The following is a 16,752-nucleotide window of genomic DNA, read 5'->3' as shown; positions in this document are numbered from 1 at the left end:
TATGTGAATATTCACCAAGACGGGCAATTTGACATAATTTTTGTGTGTATTTGGCCATATAAGCTGGAGAACTGAATTCGGAATCATGCGCTGTCCGAGCGGCGGCTTTCTGTGTGCATGTGAGTACCGCATTGAGTTCTTTTCTTTTAACTCTTTTTAACATTATGCATATCACACGTAACAGTCATGTGTCCAGTCTGTTCTCTGCTATCTGCGTCAACCTAAAATGTTGTCTTTACATAACTCAGTTATCAGTTATCGCAAGCCATTGCAATATGCATGTTGCACTGTGTACATTTGCGATATTTCGATCATTTCGATATATTGTGCAGCCCTAATGCTAACCAATTTTTAGATGCTATGGCGCCACAGCCATATCACCCTGTAACCCATGCTGGTTGCTCACTGAAGCTAAGCACGGTTGAGCCTGGTCAGTACCTCGATGGGAAAAGTAGCCTCTTGGGAATACTAGGTTGCTGCTAAAGAGGTGTTAGTGAGGCCAGCAGGGGGTGCTCATCCTGTGGTCTGTGTGGGGATGGGGTATGGGTATAGTGATGGGGACACTATACTGTAACAAGAAGTGTCCTTCAGATGAGACGTTAAACTGAGGTCCTGGCTCTCTGTGGTCATTAAAATCCCTTGGCACTTCTCGTAAAAGAGTAGGGGTGTAACCCCGGTGTCCTGGCCAAATTCCCTCCATTGGCCCTTATCAATCATGGCTTCCAAATAACCCCATCTACTCAATTAGCTCTATTACTGTATGTATGTATGTATATATATATATATATGTGTGTGTGTGTGTGTGTGTGTGTGTGTGTTTTGTGACATATCAGGACACAAATTTGTATAATGACATGGGTATAACATAGGTATTACAAGGAGAGGGTGACTTATGAGGACATTACCCCATGTCCTCATTTTTCAAAAGGCTTATAAATCATACAGAATGAGTTTTTTTGAGAAAGTAAAAATGTGCGTTCCTGTGATTGGTAGGTTTAGGTGTAGGGTTGGTGTAGGGAGATAGAAAATATGGTTTGTACAGTATAAAAACCATTTTGCCTTTGGAATGTCCCCACAATTCACAAAAACAAACGTGTGTGTGTGTGTGTGGAATCAAGTCTCATGTTACTTTTTTGACAATTTTATGACTTTCCTCATTTTAAAGATTTATATATATTGTTTAGCTGATTGTGTCTGTAATTTCAACTTACTCATAATCACTCATGAACAACTATAATTTCCACAATTCCCTTGATTAAAACATGCATTTAGATGATTCATAGATCTGTTTCTCTAGTCCCAAATCGCAATGATGCTCTGCAGGGGGGAAATTACAGCAGGACATTATGAAATCACTGAATTGTATCACAGGGTGATAGATTGTTCCAGCAGGCTTACCGTCACGCAATATTTAACAGATGGACGGACTGCTTGATGCGTGTCTTGGATTTGTTTGGCAGAGACCAAACAGAGCAGCCGTATGCCAAAGTTATTTAAGTCTTTCTCTCAGATTCATATAAGCACCCTGCAGGAGAGAGTCGAGGAATGTGCTCATATTTTAATAGCAGACTTTATGGAGAATGCTCTGAAATCGGTTCTGAAACCCAGAAAAAGTGTAACTTTTTTTTTTCACTTGTAACTTTGAATGCAAATCTCAAGGGTTCAAGGTTTGGCCCAGTTAGCCCCTGCTGGTAGATGCCATAACTACACCATCTGCCTGCAAAAAGCATCATATTTCTTTGACGGCCTTTCAAAGCTTTGCACTATTTACTTGGCTTCAAATTCTGTTTTTTTGTTTTGTTTTTGTTTGTTTGTTTGTTTGTTTATTATATATATATATATATATATATATATATATATATATATATATATATATTTCATTATATTATAGTGGTCATTTTTAATTATAATATAATTATTGAAATGATTAATATTAAAATATATAGCTAATAAAAATATTTATTATTATTGTTTATTATTATTCCACATTCTGAGTCTGTAGGCAAGGTATTTTTGAATCTGATTGTTAATGCAGTCAGATTTATGGCAATAATTATTCTATTTAATAGATTATTTAAAACCTGCTTCAATTGCATTAAAATGTACTTTAATCAAGATGCAAAGTTTGTAACATTGTGATCAAAGACATTTTGTCTGGCTTGTTTAAAAGAAAAATGATTTAAACAGCCAAGATTGATAGAGGAACATGCTGGTCTCCTGTGAACAGCTCTTCTCTTTAAATGTAGCTAGATGTGCTAAAGAACTGTCTTTCACTAAGTAATTCCGCAGTCACAGCATTTTTCTTTCAGGCTGCAGTGACATTAAACGCTAATTATAATTTTTGAAGCGCTCAAATGGAAGGACTAATGCACCAACTAACTATCTAAAAACTTAGAAACATCACAGCATGCTACCATCCTTTAGTAGCCGGCGAAATGAAACATTTGACTTCGAAATTGGTGCCTTCCTGATTGCCACTGTGGAGAAAGAAGGAAGCCTAAATTCAATCTGTCCATCATATAAAGCGATTGTGACTAAACCACTCAATTCATATGGATTAGTTTACGATCTCTTTATGAACTGTTTGAAGTGTCAAAGTGATAGCTGTCAATGGAGGGACAGAAATCGTTCAGATTTTATTAAAAATATCTTAATTTCTGTTACAAAGATAAAGGAAAGTCTAACGGGTTTGGAACGACGTGAGGGTGAGTAAATGATGACAGAATTTTCATTTTTGGGCGAACTAACCCTTTAAGATTTGGCCTCTGCTCTCAGGCAAATCTAGGGTTGCTCTTCTATCTGAGGTTCTGTAATTAGCTCATGCGAGTGTTGTAGCCTTTAAGATTTTTGCTTTTCATTCATTATAGCAATAAAATGACTGAAGGACACAGGCTGTTTGTCATATAAGAGCAAGATGTCTTATCTCTGTTTCAAAAGGAACATTTTTTCCTGATGCATCTCTCTGGAATGAATGCATCTGTGTCCACTGAAGATGCTTTGACCCTGAGATTCCAAATACATACCAGAAACAGTTGACAAGCAGTAATTTTCAAATAAATACATACATGGATTTTAGTTAAGGTACCTGAAATGCCGCAGTATCGTGTAATCTGCTTGAGGATAATATTAAAATGGACTAAAACTGATACTATGAGAATTAATCAGTTTAATGATAACACAAACTAGACACAGTCTCCACACTGCCAATAATACATCAACCACAAACAAAAAGCACACATAAAACAGACAAACAAACACAGCATTTCAAAGGCTTTGAGAGATGTCAGTTGTGTTTTTCACTCAGGCACTTTGTGGCTCTGTGTCCTCCCTCCAGCAGGGGGCAGCAGCTGCACTCATGTACCCTCACCTGGGCACGTATTCCTGTGGAAGGCCGCTGAGGTTTCTGTCTCTGAGGGCTTTATCTACTGTGTGGATGTATTCATCTATACGAGCTCTCATCTCAGGGGTGAAGTGGTCAAAAGTCAGGCTACGAGACCCAGAGCGTTTGAAATGGCCGTCTCTGTTGCTCTCCGTGCATAGGAGTCTTTCCTCAGGAATGCTGATGTTCAGGAAAGTGGTGATAGTCTTTAACTGAGGGACTAGATCTTTCTGAAGATTTTCAAAGTGTACCACCAGCAGGCGGTGGGCAAATCGCAACCAGGCCAGAGCGTGAGACACCCACCAGGTTGAATAGCTGTCCACAAACTCAGACCACTCTGTGAAAAAAAAAACAAATATTATTGTTAAAACTAAACTAGCATCTCCCACAAGCTTAAAACTAAGACTGCATTTTGGGAAAAAAATTGAATTGTGATTTTAAAATGTGATTTAAAATAAAATTCCAGGTTATCAATATGTCTGTAAAATAATAACAATAACATTAAAGTCGTCATGAAATCAAAATTGAATTTATTTATATTGTTAGCGCATATTACTAGTCTTGTGGTGAACAATTAATCCGTGCAAGTTAATGCACAGAAAAAAAATTGTTTGTCGTGGTAATCTTTAATCAAAATCTGAAAAGTTACTTCCGGTCTGGAATGGCGTTCCTTCTCTGATGACGTCAGTTTGACGGCTTGGGTTGAAAACGCTTAAACCACTCCCCTCCAACCGTTAGTCTGCTATGAGCGAGAGATGGAGAGGAGGAGCGCTAAAGTAAAACCCTGCCCTCTATTCAATATTCTGTTTCACTTGGAAATACGTCACAACACTGGACAAAAGTCGTTTGCAACTTCCGGTTCATGGGGACTTATTATTATTATTATTATTATTATTACCAAATAAAAATATAAACATTACAACTGTTAAATTACAAGGCTGTCTTAATTTCTTCATTTTTTTGACGGAAAACAGGAAGACCTTAAAAGGGACAGTTCACACAAAAATAAAAATACTGTCATCAATTACTCACCCTCACGTCGTTCAAAACCCGTAAAACTTTCGTTAATCTTCAGATCACTAATGAAAATATTTTTAATGAAACCTGAGAGATTTGAATAGATTAAAAGTCTATTAACCCAAAGCTCTGATGCTTCAAAACGTTCAGAGAAGTCCATATGAATCGAATGGTTTAATCCAAGTCTTCTGAAGAGACACAATCACTTTATATGATGAACAGATTTAATTTAGGCTTTAATTTACATATAAACTTTGATCAGCGAATGTACATAGAGCACTCAAATTTGGTAAACATTTTGGCCCCCTTTGAAGTTTGCTGAGGCCCCCTGGTTGAGAATCACTGCTCTAAGTTGTTTGAATATACTGTAAGGCTGAAATGAATGCTGTTTCTATCATTAGCACCTTTGCTCCTCCAGTGAACGTCCGATGCGTAGCCCAGGTGTCCGGCACACTTTCGGTTGAACTCTGCTATTAGAGAGCGATAGGGGTTTCGCAACAGCAGGATGGCAGAGTCGAACATTTCGATCTCTCGCTGGCCGCTTTCGTGAGTCTTGACGCAGATGACTCTCCCGCTCTGCCAGTAATCCTTCTCTCCTTTAAAACCTGCAGAGATGTAGAAATCTGAGAAGCGAGAGTCTGTATTTTCTCTCATTGCATTTAATCTCATGTTTGAGAATTGTAGGACAAACAATTGAGATGTTTAAGAGATGTCAGTGTTGATTTTCTTTCTTGTGGGCAATATCTAAAAGTGTTTGTGTTCCTGATGAGTTCATGTTCCCACTCCTACAGAATCATATAATAAATCTCTGAAAGTGATGGAGGGTTTAAGTGGTTTTAGTGGACTCTCACCTTTGTTGTACAGAGATCCGTCAAAGTAATAGCTGCCGGTATAGAATCCTGTGGCGAGTTCAATCAGGTGACGTAACCAGGTGTTTCCTGCCCCTGGAAAGCTGGACAGGGCCACGAGAGTCCTGGACTTCTGGGGCAGAAATGTCCTTTCTTTGCATGTTGCATCTGAAAGAACAGATCTTTTCTATTGCAGCAGTAGTTCTTAAAGTTCAAGTTAAATGTTGTAGTATGTTGTAGGTTACCTAACACAGGAGTACTGTACACCCAGTAGTAGTCCAGGTCATAAGGGGAAGTGTGGTTTGTTTGGTTGCCCCTCTCACACATGTGTTCCTGTTCACTCATCTGGATTGTGAAGAGAAATGGGGCATGGCTGCAGAAACAGTCCTGCCCTTTCAAAAGGGCCAATGGAAGGTCCTGACAAGGTCACACACAATTTACAGGTGTCAGATAAAGCTCTGAATAAACTAACAATATAATGTGTAATGAGTAGTGATGGTCAGCCAAATTATTCTTCCAGTGCAGACTAGAGTTGCACGATTAATTGTTAAAAGATTGCGAGCTTATTCCTAAATGACAACGATTCAGCTGTCTATTAAACCTTTGATAAGTACGACCACAGCAAACATTCAAATCTGCACTGGCGCTGCCGCTGAGCCAGAGACAGCAGTTGTCATAGGTATGAAACAGCTTCACAGTCTTTTCAGCCACATAGTATCATTATTTCTGTTACAATACTTCAAATTATCACAGGAGTACTGGGATAAACATTAATATTTTGGATATAAACACTGATGACTACAGTAGTGATCAAAATACAGCATATCACCTTTTTTAAAGGAACTTTAACACTTCAGATAAAAATTGTATCAATTACATGATTACACCAGTAGGTGGTGACAAGTGACTGTCAAAAAAAATGTATGCCATTGAATCATTCACTCAAGAGATTTGTTCAAAAATGCTGATTCATCCAGTAATGAAACAAGTGATGTCTTTATGAGTGAGACATTGAATCATTAATTCAAACTGGTTAAAAAAAAAAAATACTTCAAATTAATTAGGCATTTTTAGACTGCAGCAATTAACATTTTGTCAAAACCTCTAGTAAATTATTTTGTTTAGTTGTCTATTCAGAATTGTGGGAGAATCGTGATCATTATGTTTGCACACACTTGGTGAATAAAGCTCATTCAGATTACGATTTTTATTTTTTAAACTATTATTTTAAACTCTAGTGCAGATAGACAGGTCTAGATTTAATCCAAGTGTGAATTAAGCAGGGTTTAAGGGAGAATTATTTCTTCTTCTTCTTCATCGTCTTCTTCTTCTTCTTCTTCTTCTTATTATTATTATACTGCATCTTCAGTAATTGGCCCCTAATTTATATATATATATATATATATATATATATTCTTCTATTAATAATAATAATAATAATATTAATAATAATGTTTTATTTCAATGGCATTTTTGTTTTAATACTAATAATTAAATATTGTATTGTTCAAAATGCATATTATGTTTTTTGTAGTCTAATGATTACCTTGAATAAAAATACACTTTTAATTTGCTACAAAATGATTAATACAAGCATTTGTGAATTATACCTGATCTGTACAGGTCTCGATACACTGCTGAAGAGTGTGTGTCGGCCCAGAGGTCTGGATCAGGAAGTCAGTGGTAGAGTTCTTTGGCCTCTTGTAACAGCCGTGGTAGTGCACAGTTCTGTCTGAGAAACATCGGACGGAAAAACAGAAATCGTCTTGTACAAAGCCTCAGGTGTCCCTTCCAGTGTACTGTAGCAGATTCCGCATGAAGTTACAACAAGAGCAGCCCTCACTATCCCTTACATTCTTTCTGTCTTAACTAATCACACTCTATCCATGCCCGTTTTGGCACAGGGTTCCTAGCCTTTAAACTAGTTCTTCTCTAATCCATTACTCACAAAAGATATTGAACATGTCATATGTGTGTGGCTTGTTCAAGCAGAACTTCATTTATGTTTGTAATACTTCTGCCTTAATGTGACTCACATCTTCTCTGTCCCGGAAGACGGTCCTCAACCCTGTAAACAGACATGCGCTCCACCCCTCCGCAAGGGGATCCTTTCTCTCCCCGGCAATCCAGATTACAATCCTCTCCCCGAGCCCGGCGGGAACAGACCCGATTGCCACAATGGCACTCCGCTCCATACTCCAGCCCAGCGTACCGGAACCCACTGCAAAGACGAAACCTTCACTTCTGGGGAATTTACATTTCAATTCTATTCTACAAACCCAATTCCAAAAAAGTTGGGACACTGTACAAATTGTGAATAAAAAAGGAATGCAATAATTTACAAATCTGATAAACTTACATTTTATTCACAATAGAATATAGATAACATATCAAATGTTGAAAGTGAGACATTTTGAAATGTCATGCCAAATATTGGCTCATTTTGGATTTCATGAGAGCTACACATTCCAAAAAAGTTGGGACAGGTAGCAATAAGAGGCCGGAAAAGTGAAATGTACATATAAGGAACAGCTGGAGGACCAATTTGCAACTTATTAGGTCAACTGGCAACATGATTGGGCATAAAAAGAGCCTCTCAGAGTGGCAGTGTCTCTCAGAAGTCAAGATGGGCAGAGGATCACCAATTCCCCCAATGCTGCAGCGAAAAATAGTGGAGCAATATCAGAAAGAAGTTTCTCAGAGAAAAATTGCAAAGAGTTTGAAGTTATCATCATCTACAGTGCATAATATCATCCAAAGATTCAGAGAATCTGGAACAATCTCTGTGCGTAAGGGTCAAGGCCGGAAAACCATACTGGATGCCCATGATCTTCGGGCCCTTAGACGGCACTGCATCACATACAGGAATGCTACTGTAATGGAAATCACAACATGGGCTCAGGAATACTTCCAGAAAACATTGTTGGTGAACACAATCCACCGTGCCATTCGCCGTTGCCGGCTAAAACTCTATAGGTCAAAAAAGAAGCCATATCTAAACATGATCCAGAAGCACAGGCGTTTTCTCTGGGCCAAGGCTCATTTAAAATGGACTGTGGCAAAGTGGAAAACTATTCTGTGGTCAGACGAATCAAAATTTGAAGTTCTTTTTGGAAAACTGGGACGCCATGTCATCCGGACTAAAGAGGACAAGGACAACCCAAGTTGTTATCAGCGCTCAGTTCAGAAGCCTGCATCTCTGAAGGTATGGGGTTGCATGAGTGCGTGTGGCATGGGCAGCTTACACATCTGGAAAGGCACCATCAATGCTGAAAGGTATATCCAAGTTCTAGAACAACATATGCTCCCATCCAGACGTTGTCTCTTTCAGGGAAGACCTTGCATTTTCCAACATGACAATGCCAGACCACATACTGCATCAATTACAACATCATGGCTGCGTAGAAGAAGGATCCGGGTACTGAAATGGCCAGCCTGCAGTCCAGATCTTTCACCCATAGAAAACATTGGTGCATCATAAAGAGGAAGATGCGACAAAGAAGACCTAAGACAGTTGAGCAACTACAAGCCTGTATTAGACAAGAATGGGACAACATTCCTATTCCTAAACTTGAGCAACTTGTCTCCTCAGTCCCCAGACGTTTGCAGACTGTTATAAAAAGAAGAGGGGATGCTACACAGTGGTAAACATGGCCTTGTCCCAACTTTTTTTAGATGTGTTGATGCCATGAAATTTAAAATCAACTTATTTTTCCCTTAAAATGATACATTTTCTCAGTTTAAACATTTGATATGTCATCTATGTTGTATTCTGAATAAAATATAGAAATTTGAAACTTCCACATCATTGCATTCCTTTTTTATTCACAATTTGTACAGTGTCCCAACTTTTTTGGAATCGGGTTTGTAATCTATTCTATTCTGCCTGGTTCTGTTCTATTCTACTCTACCAGTCTTATCTCATCTAAGAGGTCGTTCATGACATGGATTTCTTGCATTCCGCTATTTATTTGTTTTTCAGTAACACTTTACAATACGGTTTAATTAGTTAACATTAGTTAATGCATTAGATATGATAAACTAACAATGAATAAAATTTTACAGCATTTATCTTGGTTGTTAATTTATAAATATGCTTTTATTTATTGGTAATTCATATTCATTCATAATACATGAACTGATGCTATTGCAATGTTAAAAACATTACATTAGCTAATGCAATTTAAAATGTTAAAAAGTATTAGTATATGTAGAATGTAAACAAAATGTAAAAAAAGCTGTAAAGGTATTGTTCATTATAATTTCATGTAACTATAGCTAATGATTTCTGAAGGATCATGTGACACTGAAGACTGGAGTAATGTTTGCTGAAAATTCAGATCTGCCATCACAGGAATAAATTACATTTTAAAATATTATATTAAAATAGAAAGCAGTTATTTTAAATTATAACAATACTTCACAATATTACTGTTTTTACTGTATTTTCAAATAAATTAATGTTGCAAACTGATATTTATCATATTATTTTAATTGACTATAGTGATAACAAACACACTGGTTTGTAGAGCTAAATAGTTTTACCATTTACTGCACTTTGCTATTCTTCTAGTTATTTACCTAAAGATACAAATGAACCCAAATTCTCGCAAATTTTCCTAAATAAACCATGTTTTTATTTTGAGCAGTGAATATATTTTTATATTGACATTTTATGTTCTAAATGAATGATTTTAGAATTTAGAATTGGAATTTCTGTCTTTTAAATGGTTGAAGCATCGATATATTTTTAACGCTCCTCCTCTGGATGGACTCCAGGTCAGTTACACCAGCCAGCTCACATTCTGCCACCTGCTTCTGTGGATAAACACTGAACGCATTCTTCTAAAAGAACAGGGTTTCTTCCATTTACCCAATGTACTTTCCATTGGATCCCTTCAGACGTTACCTCTCTGAGCAGGTGTCCTGACACAGGGCGCTGGTCATTTTACGGAAATCATAAAGAATGGTCCCGCCGAGTGCATGCTCCGTTTCATTGTTTATAAAACATCCAATGTAGGTCCCTTGTTGAAAACAATTAAAAAAAAATCAATATAAATAGTTTAGAACAATTATAAAAAATCTTAAATTTAAGATGGGTATTCTATTGTTTTAAGAAACATTACCTTTATGTCTGGCTTCCTTGTGTGACAGATTATGTTTAGAAGAGATTTTCTGTTCAGCATTACCGTGAAACCAATGGCGTCTCAGATGCCTGATTTCCAGGTTACGAGATATGAGGTGCTTCTGGTCCATTATATCACCTGTCTGCTCAAGAGGTTGGTTCTCCATATTCTGGATGACGTTCCTCCTGTACAACCACCTGGCAGGAGGTACTTCCAGGGCTCTAGGTGGCGCTGGTAGGGAAGGGAGTGCCATGGTCTCCGTGTCTCTCTGAAATGTTACCACACTGGAGCGCTGAAGCAGTAACACGCTTCCTGCCATGATGTAAGCCACACCCAGAAAAAACAGGAGCAACTGAGCTCTTCTTAAAAAGGATGGCTTGGCCATCCTGGTTCAAACCATCCAGATGGATGTCAAACAAGATCCTTACACTTATACAGGACTACTAAAGAGAAGATATATTCTAGAAGGCGCTGTGATCTTCATCCTTTAGAGAAGATTTAGCTCTTGGTTTCAACAGCATCTATGAGTTCACAGGACCTAAAATAAATAGAAAAGGCCTGTCAGTATGAATACAAGATCAGACAATCAGATAAAATCGTGTTCCTCTTCAGATTTTAGCCCTTCACTCGGGCCCTGTTTCCACCTGGTATTGAAATGCGTTTTGGTTGATCGGATCACAAGTATACGGCACTAAATACAGGTGTAAAACGGGTTTAAAATGTTTTGAGCTTGTCCAATTTCGACCACTTCCAGAGGTAGTCGAAAACTTAGGCCGGTTTGTTTTCGCAGTGTAGACGCTCATGCGGTCAAATGCGCTCGAACAGCCACAAAAGACTGCCAACTCTCCGCTTACGGACTTAGTGTTAGTTCACCCAAAATGAAAATTATCCCATGATTTACTCACCTTCAAGCCATCATAGGTGTATATGACTATCTTCTTTCAGACAAACACAATCAGAGATGTATTTAAAAATATCCTGGCTCTTCCAAACTTTATAATGGCAGTGAATGGGGGCCCGATTTTGAAGCCAAAAAAGTGCATCCATCTATTATAAAAGTAGTCTACACGGCTCCGGGGGGTTAATAAAGGCCTTCTGAAGCGAAGCAACTCGAATTGTGTTTGTCTGAAAGAAGAAAGTCATATACACCTTGGATGGCTTAAGGGTGAGTAAACCATGGGGTAATTTTCATTTTTGGGTGAACTAACCCTTTAATGCATACACATTATGGGAAGCACGCTAGCCAGACGGGATTTAAACTTTGTTGGCTGAAGACCCAAGTTTGGTTTGAAGACAAAAAAGTACCAAGCACAATGTTCTCTCATCATTCCTGATTTATAACACACACTCACAGCGTTCGTCGTCGTCTTGTGACTGTCAGAGCAGAAAAGAAAGCTGATGCTCTCCGTGTGTTTTTCCGTAGTGTCTGGGCGCGTTCATACTGTATGTAAATTGCGCAAGCTTATTTCGTCCATTAGATCGAAAGATCTAAAAAACCCATTTATTTACCCACCCATAGACCCTCCTCTTGAAGAAATCAGGACAGAAGTAGTTGAAAGTGGACAAAGGTAAATGATTAAAGCAGGTGTAAACACGTATGTGTCTCCTCCGTCTACTTGTGATCCAATCGACCAAAATGCATCTTAATACCAGGTGTAAACAGGGCCTCAGATCTGAACCATAAACCTGAAAGCAACTCAATATATGTGAACCACTTGTCATATTTCTCCATTTTCCACAGAAGATGGTGAGAAAGCTTGTGGTGACCCAGAAGATTCTTCAGCCCTTTGGGGCTAATGAGCTGTTTGTGATGAATCAATAACAGTCTAATCACCATTTTCCCTTTTGATTTATTAAACATGTTTGGAAAACTGAAGAGAGCCTGCTTGCAGAAACACAGGTAAGGTATGAAAACATCTACAGAAGAAATCGCTGAATTGTGTCTCTTGGTCTTCATTTGCGCCTGGTGGTTTATGGGATGTGAGTTGTCTGTCCGTCAGAGTGATGGGCTGGAAGAAATTTCTGCCTGTGGGAGGAAAGAGCTGTCCATCCTGCTGAACTTCATATCACAGATCAAGGAGCTCATTCATATTGCAGACAGAGAGAAGACATCCAGTGCAGATTCGTCAGTGTAGCAAAGCGTATAAAGTAATTCAGTGTCTGAGGAAATCAGATGTTTTGCCAAAAGCACTAGTATAGTATACTGAAATTAACTGAAACCTATTATAGTTTTTGATTAGTATAACACTTAAAGGAATATTTAGGATTCAATACATTCTCAGTCGTTGCGGTAATGTTGATTACCACATAAATTAATATCCTCTTGTCCCTCCTTAAAAATATATCTGTTACAGTGAGGCACTTAAAATGGAAGTGAATGGACCAAATTGTAAATGTTAAAATGCTCAATGTTACAATAGTATGATTTTAGTATGAAAAAAACAAAAATGTAAAGTACCAATTTTACAACTTCATTGCCAAGACAACTTAATGCCATTAACACTAAAACCCAAAACAATTGTAACAATTATAATTTAAACAGCCTTTCAGCTCAAATAATACAAGTTTGATCAAAAGAATTAATATAATTGCTTTTTAACATTATAAGCTTCACATTTCTTCTTTTTAAATCATCCAAAAATTGGCCTAGTTCACTTTTTATTGTAAGTGCCTCACTAAAAAAGAAAGAAAAGGAGGAAAAAGAAAGACACAAATGCTGTCAATTTAACTTAATTGTATTGAACCTGGAATATTCCTTTAAATCCCTTGCAACAGCTACTAGAAGATCAATCATTTTGACAATGTTATCTCCTAATATATAACAGATTTCCATCAGGACTCTACAAATAACAGCCAAGCAAACAACATATGGCATTGCTCGTTTAAATTCATCATCTGTTCTGAAATGTTTGACAGCTCATCTCGTAGAATCTGTAGAAAACTGCCTTTGCGCTGAGAGGATTCTCCAGGAAAATAGCACTCATTTCTAGACTGCATTATGTGTCTGCAGTCAATTGTGCAGCCTAACATAGAAAATGAAATCATTTACATGCTGATTGAAAAACCTTTCTCTTCTTGATGGGAATGAGAGGTCTATCTGATGATCAATGCTCAAACCATGTTTGTAAAACAGCACATTATCTGACAGAATTCACAGTGGTTTTCTCTCTGTTAGCTCTACTGGGCACATCAAAAACTTCCTTTGGGTATTTGCTCTTTATATTATTTGCTTAACAACTCACTCAGCATGTGTATCAGAGATTATCTAAATTTAGTTTTAGTCTTGAGGTGAGGAGTTGTTTATCTCTGCAAAACTCTACATCTGTTTTTGCATGTTATTATATTAGTAAGGCATAAAATAGTCAGTCTAATCAGAGAAAATTTTAAAAAAGATTTTCAAGAGAAAACGAAGTGTTAAAGGAGTAATAAGGAAATGCACTTTAATGTTAAAATGAACCATAAGTTATGACCACAACGATGTTAAAACTTTTCATATGCAAGCTGTCAATCATTTGAAAAGGAACTAAATTCATGTAGTTTAGACCAAGTGAGTCCTCAGAGCGGGTTTCAGCTCCAAAAACATAATCAGCTGCTGTAGTTCACTTCACATAGGCTTATTAATTTGCCCACATTTGATATAATTAGCCTGACGTTATCCTTATGAGCAAAAGACAACGGTAAGTTAACTGACAAAAACGCTTCCAAAGGCTCTTAATAAATACAGTATGATATTTGCAATTAAATTATGCATACGGCTGCGTTCAGATACACAACAGATATTATTAGAGTGTATACTAAGATAAGACACGTTTACATTATCTTGTTACCTTACTTCTTACCTCTGTTACTGTTGTGCCTCAGATCAGGTGCGGTTCAAACCGACGCGGATGTGTACAGCTCACGCGCTCTGCGCGTCTCCAGCGCTCGGACACGCGCTTCCACTGAAGAGAGAGTCCGGTGATTCCTGACTGGATACTCTCACCGGCTCTTCCCCGCAGCTGAACGCTATCTGTCGATTATTAAAAAAAGACTGTTTTCATCGCATGTTTTAATCTTCTGCAGTTTTGGACGACTTTTTGTGTCTGTACTTCCTGACGTTAGAGAGAAATGAGCGAGAGTCGTGAAGAGTAGGCTATTTAAACGGCGTTGTTGTTGTTCCCAGGCAACGTGTAAAACACGGACTGACCTGATGCGGTTAGACGAGCGAATTTTAGAGGAGCCGCTGCTGTAAAGCTCTGAACCAGCAGGGACACCCCCACCCAAACTCTCTGCCTGGGCCTTCACAGGGACCCCCAGTATAAAAAGCTAGATTACTTAACACTTAATACTAATGTAAGAACATTAGCTAACAATATTACGTTTATAATGTTTTAATGAGAATAAATGTGTTAAAATAGGCTTAATTTTCTTTATGCAAAATTTAATTTTTTCTTTGGATTATTTTTCTTCTTTTTTTGCTTTTTTTTTCCTTCTCAAACTTCAAGCTCGTAAAATACCTCTCTCTGCAGCATTACATAGTTTGATTGTTGATTTAATCACAGGCTTTCAAAAGCTTCATGCCACCATTGTTTTCATATGTGGATCATGCTAACCATGAATACATATTTTTATTTGGACATCCATTCAGATTTGTAACGCATCAGAGAGGGAGATTGGTCCACTGATGTTGGGCTTTTGGGTTTTTGAGTTCCTCTGGCTCCAGAAATCTGGCATTATCTGTGCTGAGCAGAACAGAGGCTTTGTTTTTGTGTAGACAGGAGAGGAGCACATTCATCTGGCAGAGGCACACATGAGCAGAGAGAGAGAGAGAGATACACACACATGCTAAAAAGAAAGAGAGACACATGAGCACACTCGTATACATTGAGATGAATTTTCTTGACGTTGCAACATACCTCAGAACAAAAATAGCACAAACTGATGTCCCCATTGACATTTAAATATCTGGAATAAGATGCCTGTTCCTCCATATTCTATATACATACTTTATATCATAGCCTACTGTAAAAGCTCACATTAAAGTGCTCACATCGCATTAGTGCTCAAAAGCCTTTTCAATTGTGTGCCATCGCAACCAGTACGCTCCATTCACTTCAGAATTTCCATCTGTCTCCACCACAATTTTATTCACTCAATACCGTTATAATGTCAAGATAGCGTATATTACTTCCATGAAACTGTCCTCAATGATATTTTGAGTCACTTTGAGCAACAGCCTGTACGAGTGAGTCATGTCCACTAGGGGTTTGTGTGCCTTGTGCTCACTTTGTTAATCTGTTTTTGAGGTTTGTCCCTCAGGAACACTGACTGCAGAACAGTGCGCCATGTTTTCAAGTAATTATATTGCACTTATGTTCAAGGTCAGGGACCAATCGACGAGTTGATTCCATTTGCTCCTGGCGGCTCGACCCAGTGGGGAAAAACAGATTAAAATCCCTTGATGACCGCACACTTGAGGCCTCCAGGCGCAAACCACAGATACGATCAGCTGCCCTGCACACCTCTTTGTGATGAGAGCCACTATACACCCTAACTGTCTGCAGGGCTCCAGACTAACATTTGAGAGGAGTAGCAATAGTGCCACTAAGTTTCACAGATGGTGGCACCAGCACTTGATCTGGTAGCGCTGGGTGGGGGATTTTTAAACCTAAAGGTAATATAATAATAAAATTACTATTATTTTGCATTAATAAGTGCAGTAACTAGGGGTGTGATGGTACACAGAAGTCACGGTTCGGTATGTACTTCAGTTTTGGGGTCACGGTTCAATACAAGTTTGGTACAGCAGGAAAAAGCAACAAATCCCCAGTGCTAGGATTCTTTTCATTTATTTTAAACAGACAGTTGTGCAAATTACTGTTTGTTCCACCTAGCGGCATTTAGTCCCCTAGTTGGTACAAAAGGTATTTGGTCACAATCAGCTACAAAACTGAAAAGCATCTCTTGTGTTACAAAAGTACACAATAAATAGAATAATGAAAAATAAAACTTGTAGTCTTTTTCTGCCTAGCTCCGGTGTTTGGCACATCTGGATGATGTCCTCTGATATGTGTTGGCATGTTGGTCATATTTCCACTTACATTCAGTATGGGGCTTGTCTCATGACAGCATTATTTATGGTCATACAGATGAGAATAAGACATCATTCGAAACTGTAAAGAGTCTATTTTTATTTGTGTGAACTCCCAATAAAAACAAAATATTGTGCTTTTGTAAAATAAAGAAAACATACTCTTGTTTTGGGTTGGTGCGTAGATCATCTCTTCTTCTTCTGCTGTTTTTCTTGTTGTGGCAGTTAGCAAACAGCATTGCATTACCGCTCACGCCCCCTTCAGGATTGGAGTGTGAATTGCCTGTGACTGACTGTATTCGTCGTCTGACT

The 16,752-nt window shown here is 38.1% G+C and overlaps 1 protein-coding gene across 3 annotated transcripts; it reads right to left on the bottom strand.

Annotated features, from left to right (window-relative positions):
- Positions 1-3,148: 3,148 nt before the first annotated feature.
- Positions 3,149-14,879, bottom strand: wscd1b (WSC domain containing 1b). 3 transcript variants are annotated; one of them, XM_051911170.1, is made up of 9 exons: positions 14,210-14,879; positions 10,371-10,908; positions 10,154-10,268; positions 7,281-7,465; positions 6,855-6,976; positions 5,490-5,661; positions 5,248-5,412; positions 4,801-5,019; positions 3,149-3,716 (listed from the first exon to the last, which is right to left on the bottom strand). In XM_051911170.1, the coding sequence occupies exons 2-9, from the start codon at positions 10,753-10,755 to the stop codon at positions 3,364-3,366; spliced, it is 1,716 nt and encodes a 571-aa protein (XP_051767130.1). In that variant the 5' UTR covers positions 10,756-10,908; positions 14,210-14,879; the 3' UTR covers positions 3,149-3,363. The 3 variants fall into 3 exon arrangements, with proteins under 3 accessions (XP_051767130.1, XP_051767131.1, XP_051767132.1); XM_051911171.1 differs by having other exon boundaries at positions 4,801-5,001; positions 14,210-14,865; XM_051911172.1 differs by lacking the exons at positions 10,154-10,268; positions 10,371-10,908; positions 14,210-14,879 and having other exon boundaries at positions 7,281-8,743.
- Positions 14,880-16,752: the final 1,873 nt, after the last annotated feature.

The sequence above is a fragment of the Ctenopharyngodon idella genome, chromosome 10, assembly GCF_019924925.1.
Source record: "Ctenopharyngodon idella isolate HZGC_01 chromosome 10, HZGC01, whole genome shotgun sequence".
NCBI classification, from domain to species: Eukaryota; Metazoa; Chordata; class Actinopteri; order Cypriniformes; family Xenocyprididae; genus Ctenopharyngodon; species Ctenopharyngodon idella.
Note: the sequence above shows the minus strand (reverse complement) of the source record. Positions and strands in the feature narration are given on the sequence as shown.

What these genes read in the sequence shown, in the direction of transcription:
- wscd1b (XM_051911170.1), bottom strand. Translation starts at nt 10,755, where the DNA reads ATGGCCAAGCCATCCTTTTTAAGAAGAGCTCAGTTGCTCCTGTTTTTT. An exon ending in CAAGGAAGCCAGACATAAAG is followed by an intron (nt 10,269 to 10,370) that starts GTAATGTTTCTT and finishes GTTTTCAACAAG; the next exon opens with GGACCTACATTGGATGTTTT. An exon ending in TCGAGACCTGTACAGATCAG is followed by an intron (nt 5,662 to 6,854) that starts GTATAATTCACA and finishes TGACCTTGTCAG; the next exon opens with GACCTTCCATTGGCCCTTTT.